Source organism: Acipenser ruthenus, chromosome 18 (genome assembly GCF_902713425.1).
Source record: "Acipenser ruthenus chromosome 18, fAciRut3.2 maternal haplotype, whole genome shotgun sequence".
NCBI lineage: Eukaryota > Metazoa > Chordata > Actinopteri > Acipenseriformes > Acipenseridae > Acipenser > Acipenser ruthenus.
Window position 1 is genome coordinate 440,001 of NC_081206.1, and position 17,500 is coordinate 457,500.

Sequence of the window (17,500 nt, forward strand, 5' to 3'; positions counted from 1 at the left end):
GATCAGCGAATCATATACCTGCATTCTTTTTAAAGGGGAGGGTCTAAAACAGTACACTGCTGTGCTTGAAAGCCATTGGAATAATGCAACCAGGGATCTATGTGGATACAGTCTAGATCAGGGGTCTATGTAGATACAGTCTAGATCAGGGGTCTATGTGGATACAGTCTAGATCAGGGGTCTATGTAGATACAGTCTAGATCAGGGGTCTATGTGGATACAGTCTAGATCAGGGGTCTATGTAGATACAGTCTAGATCAGGGGTCTATGTGGATACAGTCTAGATCAGGGGTCTATGTAGATACAGTCTAGATCAGGGGTCTATGTGGATACAGTCTAGATCAGGGGGTCTATGTGGATACAGTCTAGATCAGGGGTCTATGTAGATACAGTCTAGATCAGGGGTCTATGTGGATACAGTCTAGATCAGGGGTCTATGTAGATACAGTCTAGATCAGGGGTCTATGTGGATACAGTCTAGATCAGGGGTCTATGTAGATACAGTCTAGATCAGGGGTCTATGTAGATACAGTCTAGATCAGGGGTCTATGTGGATACAGTCTAGATCAGGGGTCTATGTGGATACAGTCTAGATCAGGGGTCTATGTAGATACAGTCTAGATCAGGGGTCTATGTGGATACAGTCTAGATCAGGGGTCTATGTGGATACAGTCTAGGTCAGGGGTCTATGTAGATACAGTCTATTATGCTCATTCAATAAACAGGCCACATTTGCAGCAACGCTTTATCTTCAATGACACAGCGTTGATTTCTACAGCTTTACATTCAGGTACTGCTGTACTTATCAAATCCCAAAGCATCTGTTTAATTGAGCCCTCAGTTCAGAGAATGCCTGGTATCACAAATACCTATTTACATAAAGACCTGTGTTCATCTGTCTGCACCGATGTGGTTTGCATTTGTTAGTGTTTAATGAAAATGCATGGTACATGTTTTTTTTTTTTTTTGCATGTACAAATCTGTATTGTGAAATGATTTTAGAATTGTAATGTTGGCATTCTTTTGCATTGTATATGTAAGTCATATTTAATTTGTTTTAAATTATATTTAACATTCATGTTGGACTTTTGTTTTCCATTCTTGCTTGGTTTGTTGAGAGCGGGTTTATTTCAAATGTTAAAAGTGATCTGGTACATTCTGTCTAAAGCCTGTCACGTTGTATTGGTTTATATGAAATGCAATACCATTGCAAATTAAAAGTTTCTTGCTGCTCCATCCATGGGGCTTTAAGTGAAGTGAATGTAAGCCTTGTGCAGTTTTCAGTTAAATCAGAAGTTTAACTGTAACCTCAGCACCCTCTTGTGGTGACACAGAATACTACAGCTCAGTGGAATGGTGTTAGAAACGCCTTGTGCATAGACCTGATAATGTTGTGTTGCGCACTATACCGTGCACTATACAGTGAGCTCTAGGCCATGAAGAGCAGATCGATTTTACACTTCAGGGTTAACTGCAATACGATATCCTGGTTTTAGCCATGCATGGAAACTGTATGGTTCTGGCTTGACAGTTTTTGTAATTATTTGAAAAAGGTTGAATATATAACATTCCACGTAAATCAAACCAAAGATTGTTCAAGCTTAGAAAAATTTAAAATAATATAAACAAAATAGGAATACATCTGAATAGGTTTGTTTAAAAAATGTATGGCACCTGCAATACGTCTTTCAGTCACCAGGTGGCAGCATTGCTCCATGATCCAAACCTCACTATTTAACCGGACAATTACATTCTGTTCAACCTTTAATAATTCTGTGAAGTGCTTGAATGTTGCAGCCCAACCAGCTCTTGACTGGATGTAATGAACACAGCTCAGCTTTCTATCTGCAAGAGTACAGGCTCACAAAGCCACCAGCGCAGCTCAGCTTTCTATCTGCAAGAGTACAGGCTCACAAAGCCACCGGCACAGCTCAGCTTTCTATCTGCAAGAGTACAGACTCACAAAGCCACCGGCACAGCTCAGCTTTCTATCTGCAAGAGTACAGACTCACAAAGCCACCGGCACAGCTCAGCTTTCTATCTGCAAGAGTACAGACTCACAAAGCCACCAGCGCAGCTCAGCTTTCTATCTGCAAGAGTACAGACTCACAAAGCCACCGGCACAGCTCAGCTTTCTATCTGCAAGAGTACAGACTCACAAAGCCACCGGCACAGCTCAGCTTTCTATCTGCAAGAGTACAGACTCACAAAGCCACCGGCGCAGCTCAGCTTTCTGTCTGCAAGAGTACAGGCTCACAAAGCCACCAGCGCAGCTCAGCTTTCTATCTGCAAGAGTGAAAGTTACTTCATTTCTGGCAATCATCTCATAACCATTTTTATAATCAGGAGGCAAATGGCTGGGCGTTTCTTGCCTGCCCAGCCAGCACACTGAACCCCAGACCGTTGACACTGATTGAAAAAAAGTCAATATTTATCCAGCCAAGATTAAAGAACGATCAAAACCGATCTCCTGTGAGTGACACGCTGCTGCGCTGGCTAAATGTTATTCTTTATTCTAGGTCTCTGCGGTTGGGTTTCTAAATCCCTCTCTTCACTGTTTATCAATCACTACAGTGTCCAAAACACACACACACACACACACACACACACACACACACACACACACATGGATTCTTTCCCCAAGCAAATCAAAAGACCTTTCAAGTTTCTCCAAGCTGCGTATCGCTTGGGTATAAAACGTTCCTGTTACAGGAACAATTATAACGCTTGCCATAAAGAGCGCGAACCCAAGCAGACTGTGTCTGGATTACAGTCACTCTGACTTAGATCATTTAGAAAACACCCAGTTCAAATGTACTCAATATATTATGGAAAGGGAAAATGTATCATGTTTGAAGTGTCAAAAAAAATTAAAATGTGGATGCGCTTGCGATTACATCATGGAGTAGATCCTGATTTAACGTGATGTCAGATGTGTCTGAGCTCTGTACTGTAATTCAATTAAAGCAGGGTCTGTGAAACCTGGTTTTAAATACCAGCGGCTGTGATGGAGTTTTGAATGGAATCGATGAGGTTCTGCAGATGTGTCTGAGCTCTATACTGTAATTCAATTAGAGCAGGGTCTGTGACAGATCTCTGTGACAGAGCACCCAGTGTGTCTCTATGCACAGTATCATAGCTTACTGTCAATGACAGATCTTTTACCTCCTGCATGCTACAGCAGCACCCAGTGTGTCTCTATACACAGTATCACGTGTTCAGTTGCATAGTTACTGAGTAATTGTCAGGACTGCAGAGTAGTTTGGAGGTCCTTACATTGAATGCATTGTATAGTCAGTAGTTATATCTGGGCAGCAGTGAGGAGTAGTGGTTAGGGCTCTGGACTCTTGACCGGAGGGTTGTGGGTTCAATCCCAGGTGGGGGACACTGCTGCTGTACGCTTGAGCAAGGTACTTTACCTAGATTGCTCCAGTAAAAACACAACTGTATAAATGGGTAATTGTATGTAAAATAATGTGATATCTGTATAATGTGAAATAATGTATAATGTGATATCTTGTAACAATTGTAAGTCGCCCTGGATAAGGGCGTCTGCTAAGAAATAAATAATAATAATAATAATAATAATAATATATCTCTTGATGCATGTATTCATTATAATTGCTGTATTTCATACAGTGAGCTCACACTGTGGTGTAATGCAGTAATTGCATAGTAACTATTGCTAACCCTTAATATGTGTTAATCCTTACTCGTTGTATAGGGTCACACACTGCTAACAAAGTAACAGAAACATGCTGTCTCATTAATGGCATTAACTACACTGTATTTATCAGATAATTACCAAGTCATTTCTGTGTTACATGTGCGTGGAACTGAGAGCCACGCCTTGGTGTTAGATGCACTGTGATGTGGTTTATTTACCTACCGGGGGGTTCTGTTCAGCTGCTTGTATCACAGTAGTACCTGTAAGTCTAAAGGACTGCTTCTGCTCTCTGTGATATAGCTGGACCCCATTAAACTTCCTTGCATACTGTCATTAAACCTGGAAGAAACATTTTCCTCATTTACGGCGTCTGTTGTTAAAAATGATCAGTCTTGTACAGTAAATTACTTTTGCAAACACGTTCACTGTGGTCTCCCACACTTGCACATGTGCACATGTAAATCTATGAACAATATTATGAATATTTGCAAGCACATGTATGCATATCTGCATTGCCCTGTCCAAGCTTTTAATATACAGCAGGGATTGATAGGCAAGGTCCCATCCCCTCTTTGATGTGAGCAATCACAACCCTTTCCATGATCTTATCTCTGCAGAGAAGCGTAGCGTGCAGAGGGCACCAGCACAGCAGGCTCAAAGTGCAGGGTGATACGAGGCTTGCTGTTATCGCTACTGCCAATAAAGTGTTGTGGCTGTTCCAGTAGTGCCCTGCATTTGTTCTGAGCATTTAATGATGATTAATGATCAAAAGAAACTAATGTTTATGGCTGCTGAGCCTGCTGCCAAACCCTGAATGCACAGCTCAGGGATTTAGAAACGTGCTGGATTTCTGCTTGTGAGCTGTTTGCTTGTGTAATGGCAGTGTTGTGGGATGTGCTGGATTTCTGCTTGTGAGCTGTTTGCTTGTGTAATGGCAGTGTTGTGGGATGTGCTGGATTTCTGCTTGTGAGCTGTTTGCTTGTGTAATGGCAGTGTTGTGGGATGTGCTGGATTTCTGCTTGTGAGCTGTTTGCTTGTGTAATGGCAGTGTTGTGGGATGTGCTGGATTTCTGCTTGTGAGCTGTTTGCTTGTGTAATGGCAGTGTTGTGGGATGTGCTGGATTTCTGCTTGTGAGCTGTTTGCTTGTGTAATGGCAGTGTTGTGGGATGTGCTGGATTTCTGCTTGTGAGCTGTTTGCTTGTGTAATGGCAGTGTTGTGGGATGTGCTGGATTTCTGCTTGTGAGCTGTTTGCTTGTGTAATGGCAGTGTTGTGGGATGTGCTGGATTTCTGCTTGTGAGCTGTTTGCTTGTGTAATGGCAGTGTTGTGGGATGTGCTGGATTTCTGCTTGTGAGCTGTTTGCTTGTGTAATGGCAGTGTTGTGGGATGTGCTGGGTTTCTGCTTGTGAGCTGTTTGCTTGTGTAATGGCAGTGTTGTGGGATGTGCTGGATTTCTGCTTGTGAGCTGTTTGCTTGTGTAACGGGCAGTGTTGTGGGATGTGCTGGATTTCTGCTTGTGAGCTGTTTGCTTGTGTAATGGCAGTGTTGTGGGATGTGCTGGATTTCTGCTTGTGAGCTGTTTGCTTGTGTAATGGCAGTGTTGTGGGATGTGCTGGATTTCTGCTTGTGAGCTGTTTGCTTGTGTGATGGCAGTGTTGTGGGATGTGCTGGATTTCTGCTTGTGAGCTGTTTGCTTGTGTAATGGCAGTGTTGTGGGATGTGCTGGGTTTCTGCTTGTGAGCTGTTTGCTTGTGTAACGGGCAGTGTTGTGGGATGTGTTGAACATCACACCAGCCTGCCCACTGTTACAGTAGCCTCAGCATTTCACATCTGAGCTTAAGCTTTAGCACACCTGTAAATGAATGGCACTGCAATACTGGCACAGGCTTGATGAAGCTGACCAATGAGATGTCCTGCTTGAGTAACAAGGCAAGGGCATTGTCCATTCTGTCATCATCAGATTGATGTGTTGACTGCGTAGGGATTTGAGGTGCACAGCTTCACTTAACTCCCTCTTCTCTGCCCCTGAGGTTGATAGTAAGAGTCATTTATTAAGAAACAGATGTGTTCAGGATTAGAAGACACAGGAACCTGCAAGTTCTGATTTAGGCAATAAAGCCTAATATATACAGCACATGCTTTCAGACCACACTAGCAATCATGGTGTCTGACAGCCTCATGCCTCATCACATAGACAGTGAGACAGGGAGCTGGAACTACACTTCTTACTGCTGTGCAGAGGGGTACTAAACAGCTTTACAATGCTGGCTTTCTACAGAGGAGCTCATTAAACGTGCCGGGGGGTAGTGGTGGGGGGTCTACTGTGTGTGTCGGGACTCTTATTATCACTGTGGGTCTTGCATTATACAGTATATGAGAAAAAAAAAAGATAAAAGAGAGTCTGGTACTAATTCTGAAAGTATTTTTAACACTGAAAATAACCTTTTGGGTTTAATAAAAAATTCAATAGAGGCAAGCTGTGACCATGCATCCTCTCTGCATGTTAATACACTGTCTGCTCGCTGGGGGTCCCTGCGACTCAGAACTGTGACGTTTCTGCACACCGGTGCAGTTCAGTTAGATATAAAGTAGATACTGATGCTGAGTTTGTTACAGAAGGGACAGAAAGAAGCTGAACATGTATAAGTCAGAGGAACCAAACACTCCTCAGAGAACGAGGAGGCAGACTGTTCCAAAGGGCCGGGGCTCGTCCAGCAGCCACTCTCTCAAGTTTAGCAAAGCTGAGCTTTATCAAAGCAAAGGCTCTCTATCTGTCCAGTCAGGCAGGCTTTGGAGTCAGTGCAAATTGTTAATAAAGAGAGGTCCTGGATGTTAACATATACATGTATGGCACCAATCCTAGAATACTTGAAAACCTCATTCCTTTTAATGGGAGCCATAAGTCTCTGTGATTGCACCATGATTACTACAGTTAGGAGATTATTTAGGAATTTGCTAAACGAGTAAGTTGCTTGCTCATGACAAAATATAATACAGATAATAATGATAAATGGAAGAACTGGTGTGATTAATAGGGGCTAGTGCTGAGGGCGGTGATGTTTGCTTGTTCTAGAATTCAACCCAGTCCACTCTGGATCAGAGGACAGCCCTCGTTGGCACGTGGTGTTGAAACGTTAACCGCACACACATCGAAACCCATCAGAAAACGCCAGCCGACCGCTGCTTCAAATGAGCCTCCCTATTTACATAGTCTCTCCCTCGCTGACACCATGCTGAGTACATTTTATAGCACTTTAGTTTGGGGCATTTGAACTTAAATTGAAGAGGCCTGTTCTGTAGATCAGGATTCAGATACTGCTATTAACATCAGGCAGTCCAAGATTAGTCAGGGTTCGTCAAATCAGCCACATCCAGGTCTATGAAATGCTAATGGGGGTCTATGAATTCAGCCAGAGTTATGTGAAAGTTCAGCACGTCCCTTTGATCTCTTACAGTGTTCCCGGTGTGGTCTTGGAGGGGATGGAGGGGAGGGGGTGCATACTGCAGTGATAACTGTTCCAGTGTGTCATTGTCAGCTGCTGCATGCGAGCTACAGAATAACCATGCTTTGTTAGCATTTGGCAACTATTACACCATTCGAGAATAAAGCAATTATACCGTATATTATATTAATAACAACATAAACAGTTATGACAATGAGAAACTGCGACACACCACTATTTTGTTAGAAAATAATTTGTGACATTGAATAATGTCTTTGCTGGTGTTCCTCTGGCGAGATTGCTTCACTTTTGCTTTGGTGTGATCGGTTTCTTCTCAGGGTGATTGTAAGACCAGTTTAATGAACCGTGCCACTCAGCAGGTATGGTGGGATTAATGGTGTTTTCATTGCAATCATGGTTGCATCATGGGATCCAGTCAACACAACTCTTATGAGTTATAGGTCCAGTCGCTGAACATTTCTCTCTCAGCTGTTTCCATCCCTCTGATTTCTTCTGTTTATTTGGACTACTAGAGACTCCACAATCGTTTGTATCATTTGGCTGTAGAACTGACATTTGTTAATTATCTTAATTATTAACAACCCCATTGAACACAATCTGAACCCTCGGACCTGATCAATACGCTGGAAACACTCCGCAGAACAGTGTGCTCTGATCAGCTAAATCAAATCTACTCTCGTAAAGATTTGTTAATATGAAACTTTATTTCATTCATATAAAACAGACTTAAACCATGTTTTTAAAAGTAATTCAGCACTTAAGATCTTGTGAATGGGACCCCAGGTGTCCCAGCTTTAACCAGGTTAAAGACAATGAGAGTCATGCTCTGCCTGATGCTTGATTCCCCCTAATGATCTTTCTGTTGATTAACCCGGTTATTAAAGACAATGAGAGTCACGCTCTGCCTGGTGCTTGGTTCTCGTTCCCCCTAATGATCTTTCTGTTGCTTGCTTCAGGGGTTAAGCAAGTCTTTCTGTGTACAGTCTAGAAGTAAACCATGAACAGAAGTTCTCTTCCACATTTTGCTGAAAGGTGGTTTCAGTTTGTATAGTTTGTTTGGCTGTGGTTTCTGACTGGTGCATTCTTTCTAAATATTGCTTGGCTTTGTGATTAAAACACATGGCTTGATTTAACTCTGTATGGAGCTAATTTTATTAACTCGCTTCTGCAACACTTTGCATTAAGTGTCCCTAATTATTACACTGTCATAACTGTCCTAACTTGTGCAATAACTAAGTAATTACACCTCTAGTCGTGTAGTCACAGTGCAACAACATTTTAATTACAACATGAAAAATGTTGGCATTTGCAAGCGTCTTTTGTAACAACGCTGTATTAACTCATGTGATGTGGTTATAAGCAATGTAATAACCAAGTAATGACACATGTAATTGCAGTCTGAGAACAGTGTAGTTAAGGGTCCTTTATTTACAGCCTGAAATACAAGAAAGAGCTCAGAGTTCTACCTGGTTTAAAAGTTTAAGGGCAATGGTTTTTGGGTCCTTAAAATAGTCCTTTTTGTTTTGTTCTAATCCTGGTATATATATATAGTTTTAGATCTTCCCAAACAGATTTACAAACAGGATATGCTGGGACTGGCTGAGACATGCTGTGCCAAGTATAAAACTATCTCAGGGAATATAAAAGCCATATTAAACACAAGCAGTGATTGCGTACAGCGGGGCTGTATGAAAAAAAAAAACAACATCTTGAAATGTGAAAGAAGCTAATTGCACAGCCAGTTTCACAGACGGTGATTAGCAGTAATACTGGACTCCCTTATCTGAAGGTAACATTAGCTAGTCCGATATCACTACTAATCAGACTCTGTAAAAAGCGGTCGTGTTTCTTGTAATATGCGGTCCTACTACTGGCACCTTGTGCTTCTTACCTGTACAATGAACGTTAGGATTTCAGAGTATGCTTTATTGAGGATGGTAAAGGTAAGGTTTCTACAGGAAGGCGTATCCCTTTACAAAGCAAACGAGACGTGTGGCACAGTCCTGGGCTAGTCTAATCAGAGTGACTCTCAGAGCACTTTCCAGGTGTAAGCCGCTCAGCTTACTCACAGAGAGACTGTGCTCACACTGCTTCATGGAGCTCATGAAGGAGATTTCTCTCGCTGTGGTCGTGTCTTTTTTGTGTTTCTGTTTCTAATACTCTTTGTGTTTCTGTCCTCCTTCCACCCGGGAGGGAGCAGAGTGTTTGTATGTATTTGTTTGCTTTGGGTCCTCTGCTGCAGTCCTGTTTCTCTCTCCCCGAGTAAGGGTGAGGACACTTTTAATGAATGCCAAGGACACACAGTGAAGAGCCTCAGTTTAGCTGCCCAGTGGAACTGAAGCATTCTGGGAAGAGATGGTTTTATTTATTTCTCTCTCTCTGACTGGGTAGAAACCTTTACCAGAGAGCTCGGCTTAGTAGAAATGATTGTGTATGTAGGTTCTGCTTGAATATTGCATCTTGTAAGACGTGCCAGGGCTGCTGTCCAAGGGGCTTTTGTTGAGCAGATGAAAGATTGCTCAGTGGTTACATTAACTTGTTAAGTTATTTATGTAATTCCTCTATACCTACTGGTACTGCATTGTGCACCGAGACTCTCCTATTGCACTGTGCACCGGGACAGAACAGACTCTCCAATTGCATTGTGCACCGGGACAGAACAGACTCTCCTATTGCACTGTGCACCGGGACAGAACAGACTCTCCAATTGCATTGTGCACCGGGACAGAACAGACTCTCCAATTGCACTGTGCACCGGGACAGAACAGACTCTCCTATTGCATTGTGCACCGGGACAGAACAGACTCTCCTATTGCACTGTGCACCGGGACAGAACAGACTCTCCAATTGCATTGTGCACCGGGACAGAACAGACTCTCCTATTGCACTGTGCACCGGGACAGAACAGACTCTCCTATTGCACTGTGCACCGGGACAGAACAGACTCTCCAATTGCATTGTGCACCAGGACAGAACAGACTCTCCTATTGCATTGTGCACCGGGACAGAACAGACTCTCCAATTGCATTGTGCACCGGGACAGAACAGACTCTCCTATTGCACTGTGCACTGGGACAGAACAGACTCTCCTATTGCACTGTGCACTGGGACAGAACAGACTCTCCTATTGCACTGTGCACCGGGACAGAACAGACTCTCCTATTGCACTGTGCACCGGGACAGAACAGACTCTTCTATTGCACTGTGCACCGGGACAGTCCCCCTGGTTCAAAGGCTTACTTGTTTAGGATGAGTTTCTGTGTTGGGAACTCACATAGTTTGTGGGGAGCTGAGCCAAACATTATTGTGCAGAAGACTCCCAGAGAAAATGGGGGTGATTTTGTTTTTTTTAAAGCAATCTTTATTTATATTTCAGACATAAAGCAATACAAGTGGAAAGGTATGATCAGCTGCAATGCTGTACGTTTAAAGGGTTTGATCCCTTAAAACACGACCCCTGCCAGTGGACTAGTGCAGCCAATTGCCATTTTTATACATGAAACCGCTCGCATTTATTATGGTTCACAAACATTTTTGAACAGATGCCAAGACACCAGATGAATTGCAGAACAATTTGTGCCCCCCCCCCCTCCCCAAAGAAAACATATAAAAAGCTGTTAAAAATTAGGCTCTAGAACAAATTTTTCTGAGAACTTTCTGAGGATATTTCAGTTTCTTTCACCTTCGTCTCCTAATCCCTGAATCATTGTTGCTTTAGTACATCTGTGATTAATGAGCTTGGTTTATTTGAGCATGGCCACGGTTTTTGTTTAGAAAGCAGGCACGTTTGTGTGTTCTCTACCACTTGACTGACACATGAGAATGGGGAGCTGATATGATTGATTTTTATAGGTGCAAGCCTTCCCTCTGGCTCCTGTCGGCTGTGAGATAAGGGGCTGTGCTTTTCACTTTGGTCACTTTTGAAACTCGACCCCACAGTAGTGGGATAGGAGGGAGGCATGTTTTCTGTTTTTTTTTTGTAAAGACAGAAGCACGCATTTTGATCCACAGCTTCTTCCACAGGCTGCCCGTGGGTCACTCCTGCCTGAGAGAGAGACAGAGACAGAGCTCTGGGAGAGTTTAAGCAAGTCAGAGGAAGCAGAGAAAATAAGTTTAACAGGGCATCTGCACAGCAATGAAAAAAAAACTTTAACAGCAAAATCGAGTGTGCATGCATGCAGGATTTAAAGAACTCGTAAAGGACTGTAATACAGTGTTGCAGGCAGTGTCAGATTTAAATAACTTGTAAAGGACTGTAATACAGTGTTGCAGGCAGTGTCAGATTTAAAGGATGCAATTGTCTTGCATTGGTGTGAGCCTGCTGATTGCATGTGTCTCAGCAGCCTCCTCGGGGGGCAGTGCCCAGCGTGGAGGGGCGGATGGCAGTCGCAGGAGGCTGCATCGGGTGCAGCACGGGCAGTGCAGTTACACCTTCGTGCTGCCCGAGCTGGAGAACTGCAGGGGGGCGCAGGACCAGTATGGCAGCAGAAACGCCCTGCAGAGGGATGCACCCTCCTCGGAGAACCCACTGCACAAGCTGCAGCACCTGGAGCACGCCATGGAGAACAACACTCAGTGGCTGCAGAAGGTAGGAACACGCTGGCTTTACTCTGAGTGGCTGTGGTTTAGGATGCTGCTGCGCTGCCCAAAGAGACGACTTTATTGGGTTTGGTTTTTGTTCTTGCTTTTCACCAAGATGATTCACTTAATAAAAATGTGTTTGTTTGTTTTGCTGCAAATCTAATGTGGCTTTGTGGCTAATTTGTGGCTAGTTTGGTATTATTTACTTTCTGCTGTTCTCCCGAATGGAATATAAAACAAAACTAAAAAATATGCAGTAGTAATTAGTTTAGCTTTGCATTAGTTTTAGATCTAAAGCCAACTTCTTTAGATAGTTTGAATAGGGATCATATTCATTACAGACAAAGACAGTAACATTAACATCTGGGAGCGCTCCTCATCTACTCCATGACTAAACATCCTCTTGTTCTCCTGCACTACTAAAGAAACCCTTAGCCTCTACACGCTTAAACGCAGCAATCCCTTACCTCCCTCTGTAATGTTAATGATAAAAACTTGTAAGGCACTTAGATAGCTTGCAAGTGACAACTGTGCATACTGTATCCAGTACATGCAAATGGTATCACTTGTATCGTGCAGATGTACTTCAGATCCCAGGTCCAAGGGTGGCTCAAGCAGCTCTGGTAAGGGCTGCTGGGTCCAGGCTTACCTCCCAAGAGGATGTCGGGGGAGGGGGGTCAGCTCAGCCCAGCGAGCCGACACTGTCACACCCCAGCAGTGTAGAGATAAGTGACCCCTGCATGCAGAGGGTCAGCGCCCGTGCAGTGATGCGCTACAGTGGTGTGAAAGACATGGGGCTTGCTGAGTCTTTTCAAAAGCACTAACACTTCAGCCCGTCTACCTTGAAGTAAACTACAGCAACAGAAGGGAGTCTGTCTCTCTGCAGCAGTGTCTGAAGCAGCGAGGGCTTCGTCTGCTGCTGCCAGGTGCCATTCGCACATCATTCCAAGCTCATGTGTGGGCGATTTTAAAAGTGGCATTTCGTCTGTAGCCTGATTGATACAAGTTAAGATGTTATTCAGCATCATTATTGAAGCCATTTGAAGTTGTGCTTATTTTGATGGCTTTGAACCAAGCCACATAACTGCCTTACAGTGTATCATCAAAGACTGCATCAGGGTGCCATGTCCCATTAAGCAGAGTGGTTGAAATTGCCTTTACCGCATGGTCTGTAGTGCCGGGCATTTGTGTAAAGGAAATTAGAATGCTATTTAGTGCCAGGGGGCACCGTGGCTGCCGTTAGTTTTGAGGACGTTGACACTGGACCTATTTTACCAACTCTAAATGTTCAGAAGTTCATTGGGGATATAAAGAGCTCTGCAGCTTTTTGGATGCATTGCATTTCCCCACAGAGGGTGATGTGTCCTGTGTGTGCAGGTTTCATCCCAGTGCACTAGCCACCTTCCTAGCTTGATCCGTTCTGGAGAAAAGGCAACTTGGCATTCTCCGAAAAATCAAGGCAGGGATTCCTGAAAGGGATTCCTGAAAGATAGTTTAAACATGTCAGGATGGCTTAGTAACATCTGGGATTGATTAATGAGCTGTGCTTCCAGGGCTCAGACCCACCCTATAGAACACACACACAGCATAGTATGTGCATCCATAGAGCTCACAGTCACACCCAGGTATCAGCTGACTGTGATTCTACTGCATCTCAAATCATAATGCACGTCGATGCGTAGCTTTGGAAATGTTCAAATGGAGTTGTAATATGAAGCGATTGTTTGTGTGTGGTTATTAAGAGCTGGATTTAAAAAATGCAATTATATTTCGAGCAAACCAGCAACAGACCCAGCTTTTCTGACCACACCCAGTACTAGTGGCGTACCGTGTGCTGTAAAACACAGAGAGCAAGAAGAAAGGAATATGTCCATTCTTTTCTCAGCCAGGGCTTTCTTCATCCATTGCACACCTCATTCCCTTTGGATGGGCTGCTTTGGTTTTCTAGTGGTGAGAATGTGCAGAGGCTTCAGCAATCGAGTCTGCAGCACCCGATGAAACATTCATTCTTAAGAATATGACAGAAGGAATGATCCTTTTCCATCCAGTCCTGGGTCCTGACCCCACTGGAGTCAAAGGACAGTCAGCAGATTGTTTATAGTTGTACTGTAGCCAAGCGCAAGACATTAACACAACACAACATTCCTCTTCGCAATCTTTGAAGTCAGTTCAGCTGTGGTGTGTGTTTGTCAAACAACAATAGTTACAAAAAAAAAAAAAAGGAATTCAAAGGATGTTCTGCTGGGATTCTGGTCCTGTTCATCCAGTGCAGGCAGCTGTGATGTTCTGCTGGGATTCTGGTCCAGTTCATCCAGTGCAGGCAGCTGTGATGTTCTGCTGGGATTCTGGTCCAGTTCATCCAGTGCAGGCAGCTGTGATGTTCTGCTGGGATTCTGGTCCAGTTCATCCAGTACAGGCAGCTGTGATGTTCTGCTAGGATTCTGGTCCAGTTCATCCAGTACAGGCAGCTGTGATGTTCTGCTGGGATCTCTACTCACAATAACAATGCAGAACTCAGATTCGTAGCCATGTAAAATCAAGCGTTACCCGTTTCTTTTTTTAAATAATATTTAGTAAGGCTCGCAGCCCAATTCAGTGTCATATCTGATGTGAAATAATGCCAGGCACTGCTGCCATCATTGTGTCTGTCAATTTCCATGTGCTTTAAGGGTTGCATGATTGATGACGGCGAGTATTCTATCACTTTAATTAAAGAAAACAGTGATGTGGGTGCTGTATCCTGCATGCCTCATCCACACACACAGGCACACATTGTGCACACTGCATGGAGGGCTCAAGAGGTACAGCATGGGAATTAGCGCACCCATCTCTGCCATCCATCATCTCTTTTTATCCATCAGCTTATTCTCTATTAGAATTTGATATAGTTTCATTTAATTGTAGAGAGATTTTTTTTCCCCTGAATGCAACCTGTTTTATTAAACCTTTTTTTTTAGAGCCACTTTTCGTTTTTTTGAGTCGTTCTTTCTGTATAATTCCACCTCAGGGAACTGTGGAAATGTTTCCATTGTGGGAAGTTCACCCCGGATTTCTGCGAGTTAGGAAGTGAAGAGAGAGAGAGACCTCAGGGACTCTTCCCAGGAATCTCTTCATCCTGAAGCACTCCTGATAAGCATACTCTCGCGTGCCGAACTAAACACCCAATATGTCAATTGGACAAACGTTTGTGGTACCGACCCTGATATTGGGTTGATATCAATTTCATATTAAATTTATAGCCTCAAATTAATAAATGTAATTAAATGCACAGCTACAAAATAATACACCATGTACAGCAAAAATAAATAAATACATGTGTACTTACACTTACTTGCAATGTTATTACTCACAGGTACAATGCACTTAATGTGTCAATCTGTTTGCAAAAAATGTATGCATTAAATACATTGTGACTCTGCATAATAACATTGTAATTATGTGTAAGCACACATGTATTTACTAAGATTAACTACTATGTAAATACATAGTAATCAGAGACACTTCATGGAAAGTGTTACCAGTATATAGTGCTCAAAGGTTGAGAACTGAAGAGGATGTGAGAGCCCGTGTCCTGCCCACTTGCACACTGAGGAGACTGTACAGGAATGAAAGGAGAGGATGAAAAGCACACATCTGCTAACACTGGACTCAGGCATGGTCTTCATGGGGATAGACTGCTTGTGTCGTGGGGGATGTGAGAACAACACAGAGCCCTGAAGGATGGCACGTCTTCCCCATAATGAAGAAAGGAAGTGTGGTGTGACCTTGAGCAAGCCCTTCGACTGCAAAGGAACAAATCAGAGAAAGAAAGGCATTCTAATGTAAAGCACAAGACCGGGGATTGGAGTGATCAGTATAACGTTAAGTTGGGGTCACCTTGCCCTGGTTTGGGGTTTTCAACATAAAGGAAAGACATGTTGGGGAAGAACTGAAGTGTTTAAAGTCCTGAAAGGAGTTGAAATAAATGATCTCTAGCCAATATTTTAAGCGCAGCAGAGATTAGTACCAGAGGACTGGAAACTGAATGGAGAAAGACTCAGAACAGAGGGGGAGGACAGGAGACACTTCTTTACACAGGGTGAGTGGATGGAATCGGTTACCAATTGTTGCTGCTGAATCACTGGGATCCTTTAAGAGCAGCACACAGGCTATGTGTGACTTTTCAACACATGTTAGCCCTTTTTTGTTAGCTCTTTTCTGTGTCAACCCCCCCTCCCTGTCATATTGATTCGATGTTTCTAATTTAAAAATAGCAATATAGAGAATTATTATTCATAAGTGCTGCTAGTTAGAGCCTCGCTTGATGTTTAGATGCAATATGCTTCACTCGCTCTGTGAATGCAGCCAGAATCACACACATCAACATCAATTTGCAGAAGGCATTGCTCGGATTATTATGATGCATGTCCTACGCAAACGAGCAATTTTCCTGTCTCTTTGAGCCAGAACAAACAAATCAAGCATGGAAAGGGCTGGAGTTTCACAACACTGGTGACATTCTGTTGAGTGAGTCAGGGAAAGTAATCCTGTCATCATCTCCACAGAGTTACTGAAAAACGATGTAGAATATCTCAAGAAGCAGAGCTGCGTGACCTGGGAAAGCAGTCCGTGTTGAATCATTAAAGCATGGCAACAAAAAACAAAATCCAGGCAGAAAGATAGACAACTCTTTGTGATGTCTTTGCTTTTCCACAGTAATTAGGGCTGTGTGGTCCAGTGGTTAAAGAAAACAGAGGTCTCTGGTTCAAATCCCGGCTCACTCACTGACTCGCTGTGTGACCCTGAGCAAGTCACTTAACCTCCTTGTGCTCCGTCTTTCGGGTGAGACGCTGTTGTAAGTGACTCTGCAGCTGATGCATAGTTCACACACCCTTGTCTGGCTAAGTCGCCGTGGATAAAGACGTCTGCTAAATAGTCAAATGACAATAATAATAATAATTTAGCGTATTCCAAAATGAGATGACGTGCTAGATTTGAATTTGAAATCACAGCACCACTAAACACTAAAACTGCAGCTGAAAAAGAAGGGGTTCACGGTAGGGAGAGCCTCAGCTCCAGTCCCCTTCCTGCTGCTGTATTAGAGAGGAGAGTAAGATAGAAACGGCAGATTGAAGACGCTGAGTCAGACGGGATGGTCAGTTTCTTTTTTTAATAACGTAGGGATTAGACCCACAGCCTCTCTGGGTGCCCTCACTCCTCAGGAAGTCCTCTCCTGTCACAGTGGTTGGTATTTGTATAAACGGGACGGTTGGATATCATCTTGTTGTTGCTATTCATAGCTTCTACAGTATTTAATTAACATGTAATTAAGGGTAACACTTTACATGAAGTGTCTCTAATTACTGTATATTTACATAGCAGCCACTTAGTAAATACATGTGTACTGACATGTAATTATAATGTTATTATGCATACTTACAAAGCACTTAATGTGTACATTTTTTTGGTTAACCCAAGCCCTAACTCTAACCAGAATCCTTTTCTGATACAATTGTGCACTCACAGACATCGTGCAGAAAGATGTCCACGTTAAGTACATCGTAACGATGCACACTAACATTGTAATGATGTACAAGCACACCTGTATTTACTAAGTAACTACTATGTAAATGCAGGGTAATTAGAGGCAGTTACTGTAAAGTGTTACCCAATTAAGTTACATGTTAATAAACAATGAATAGATATGCAATTTGGGCAATTGTGTCTATTAGATATTCTACTGAACTATTTGCTTAGCTACTTTAAATACGAAAGCCTTGTCATGGCCGGTGTCTCCTTGGCAAGATC

At 43.1% G+C, this 17,500-nt stretch overlaps 1 protein-coding gene across 2 annotated transcripts in view; it reads left to right on the top strand.

Moving 5' to 3' along the window:
* Positions 1-10,822: 10,822 nt before the first annotated feature.
* LOC117424481 (angiopoietin-1-like) overlaps positions 10,823-17,500 on the top strand; it is a 36,589-nt gene continuing 29,911 nt past the window's right edge. The window contains exon 1 of one of the 2 annotated variants that reach the window (XM_058990650.1): positions 10,823-11,720. In XM_058990650.1, the coding sequence (XP_058846633.1) occupies positions 11,424-11,720 (297 nt within the window). In that variant the 5' untranslated portion in view covers positions 10,823-11,423. Of the gene's footprint in view, positions 11,721-15,533; positions 15,792-17,500 lie in introns of those variants that run through there. The other variant, XM_058990651.1, reaches the window with a different exon arrangement.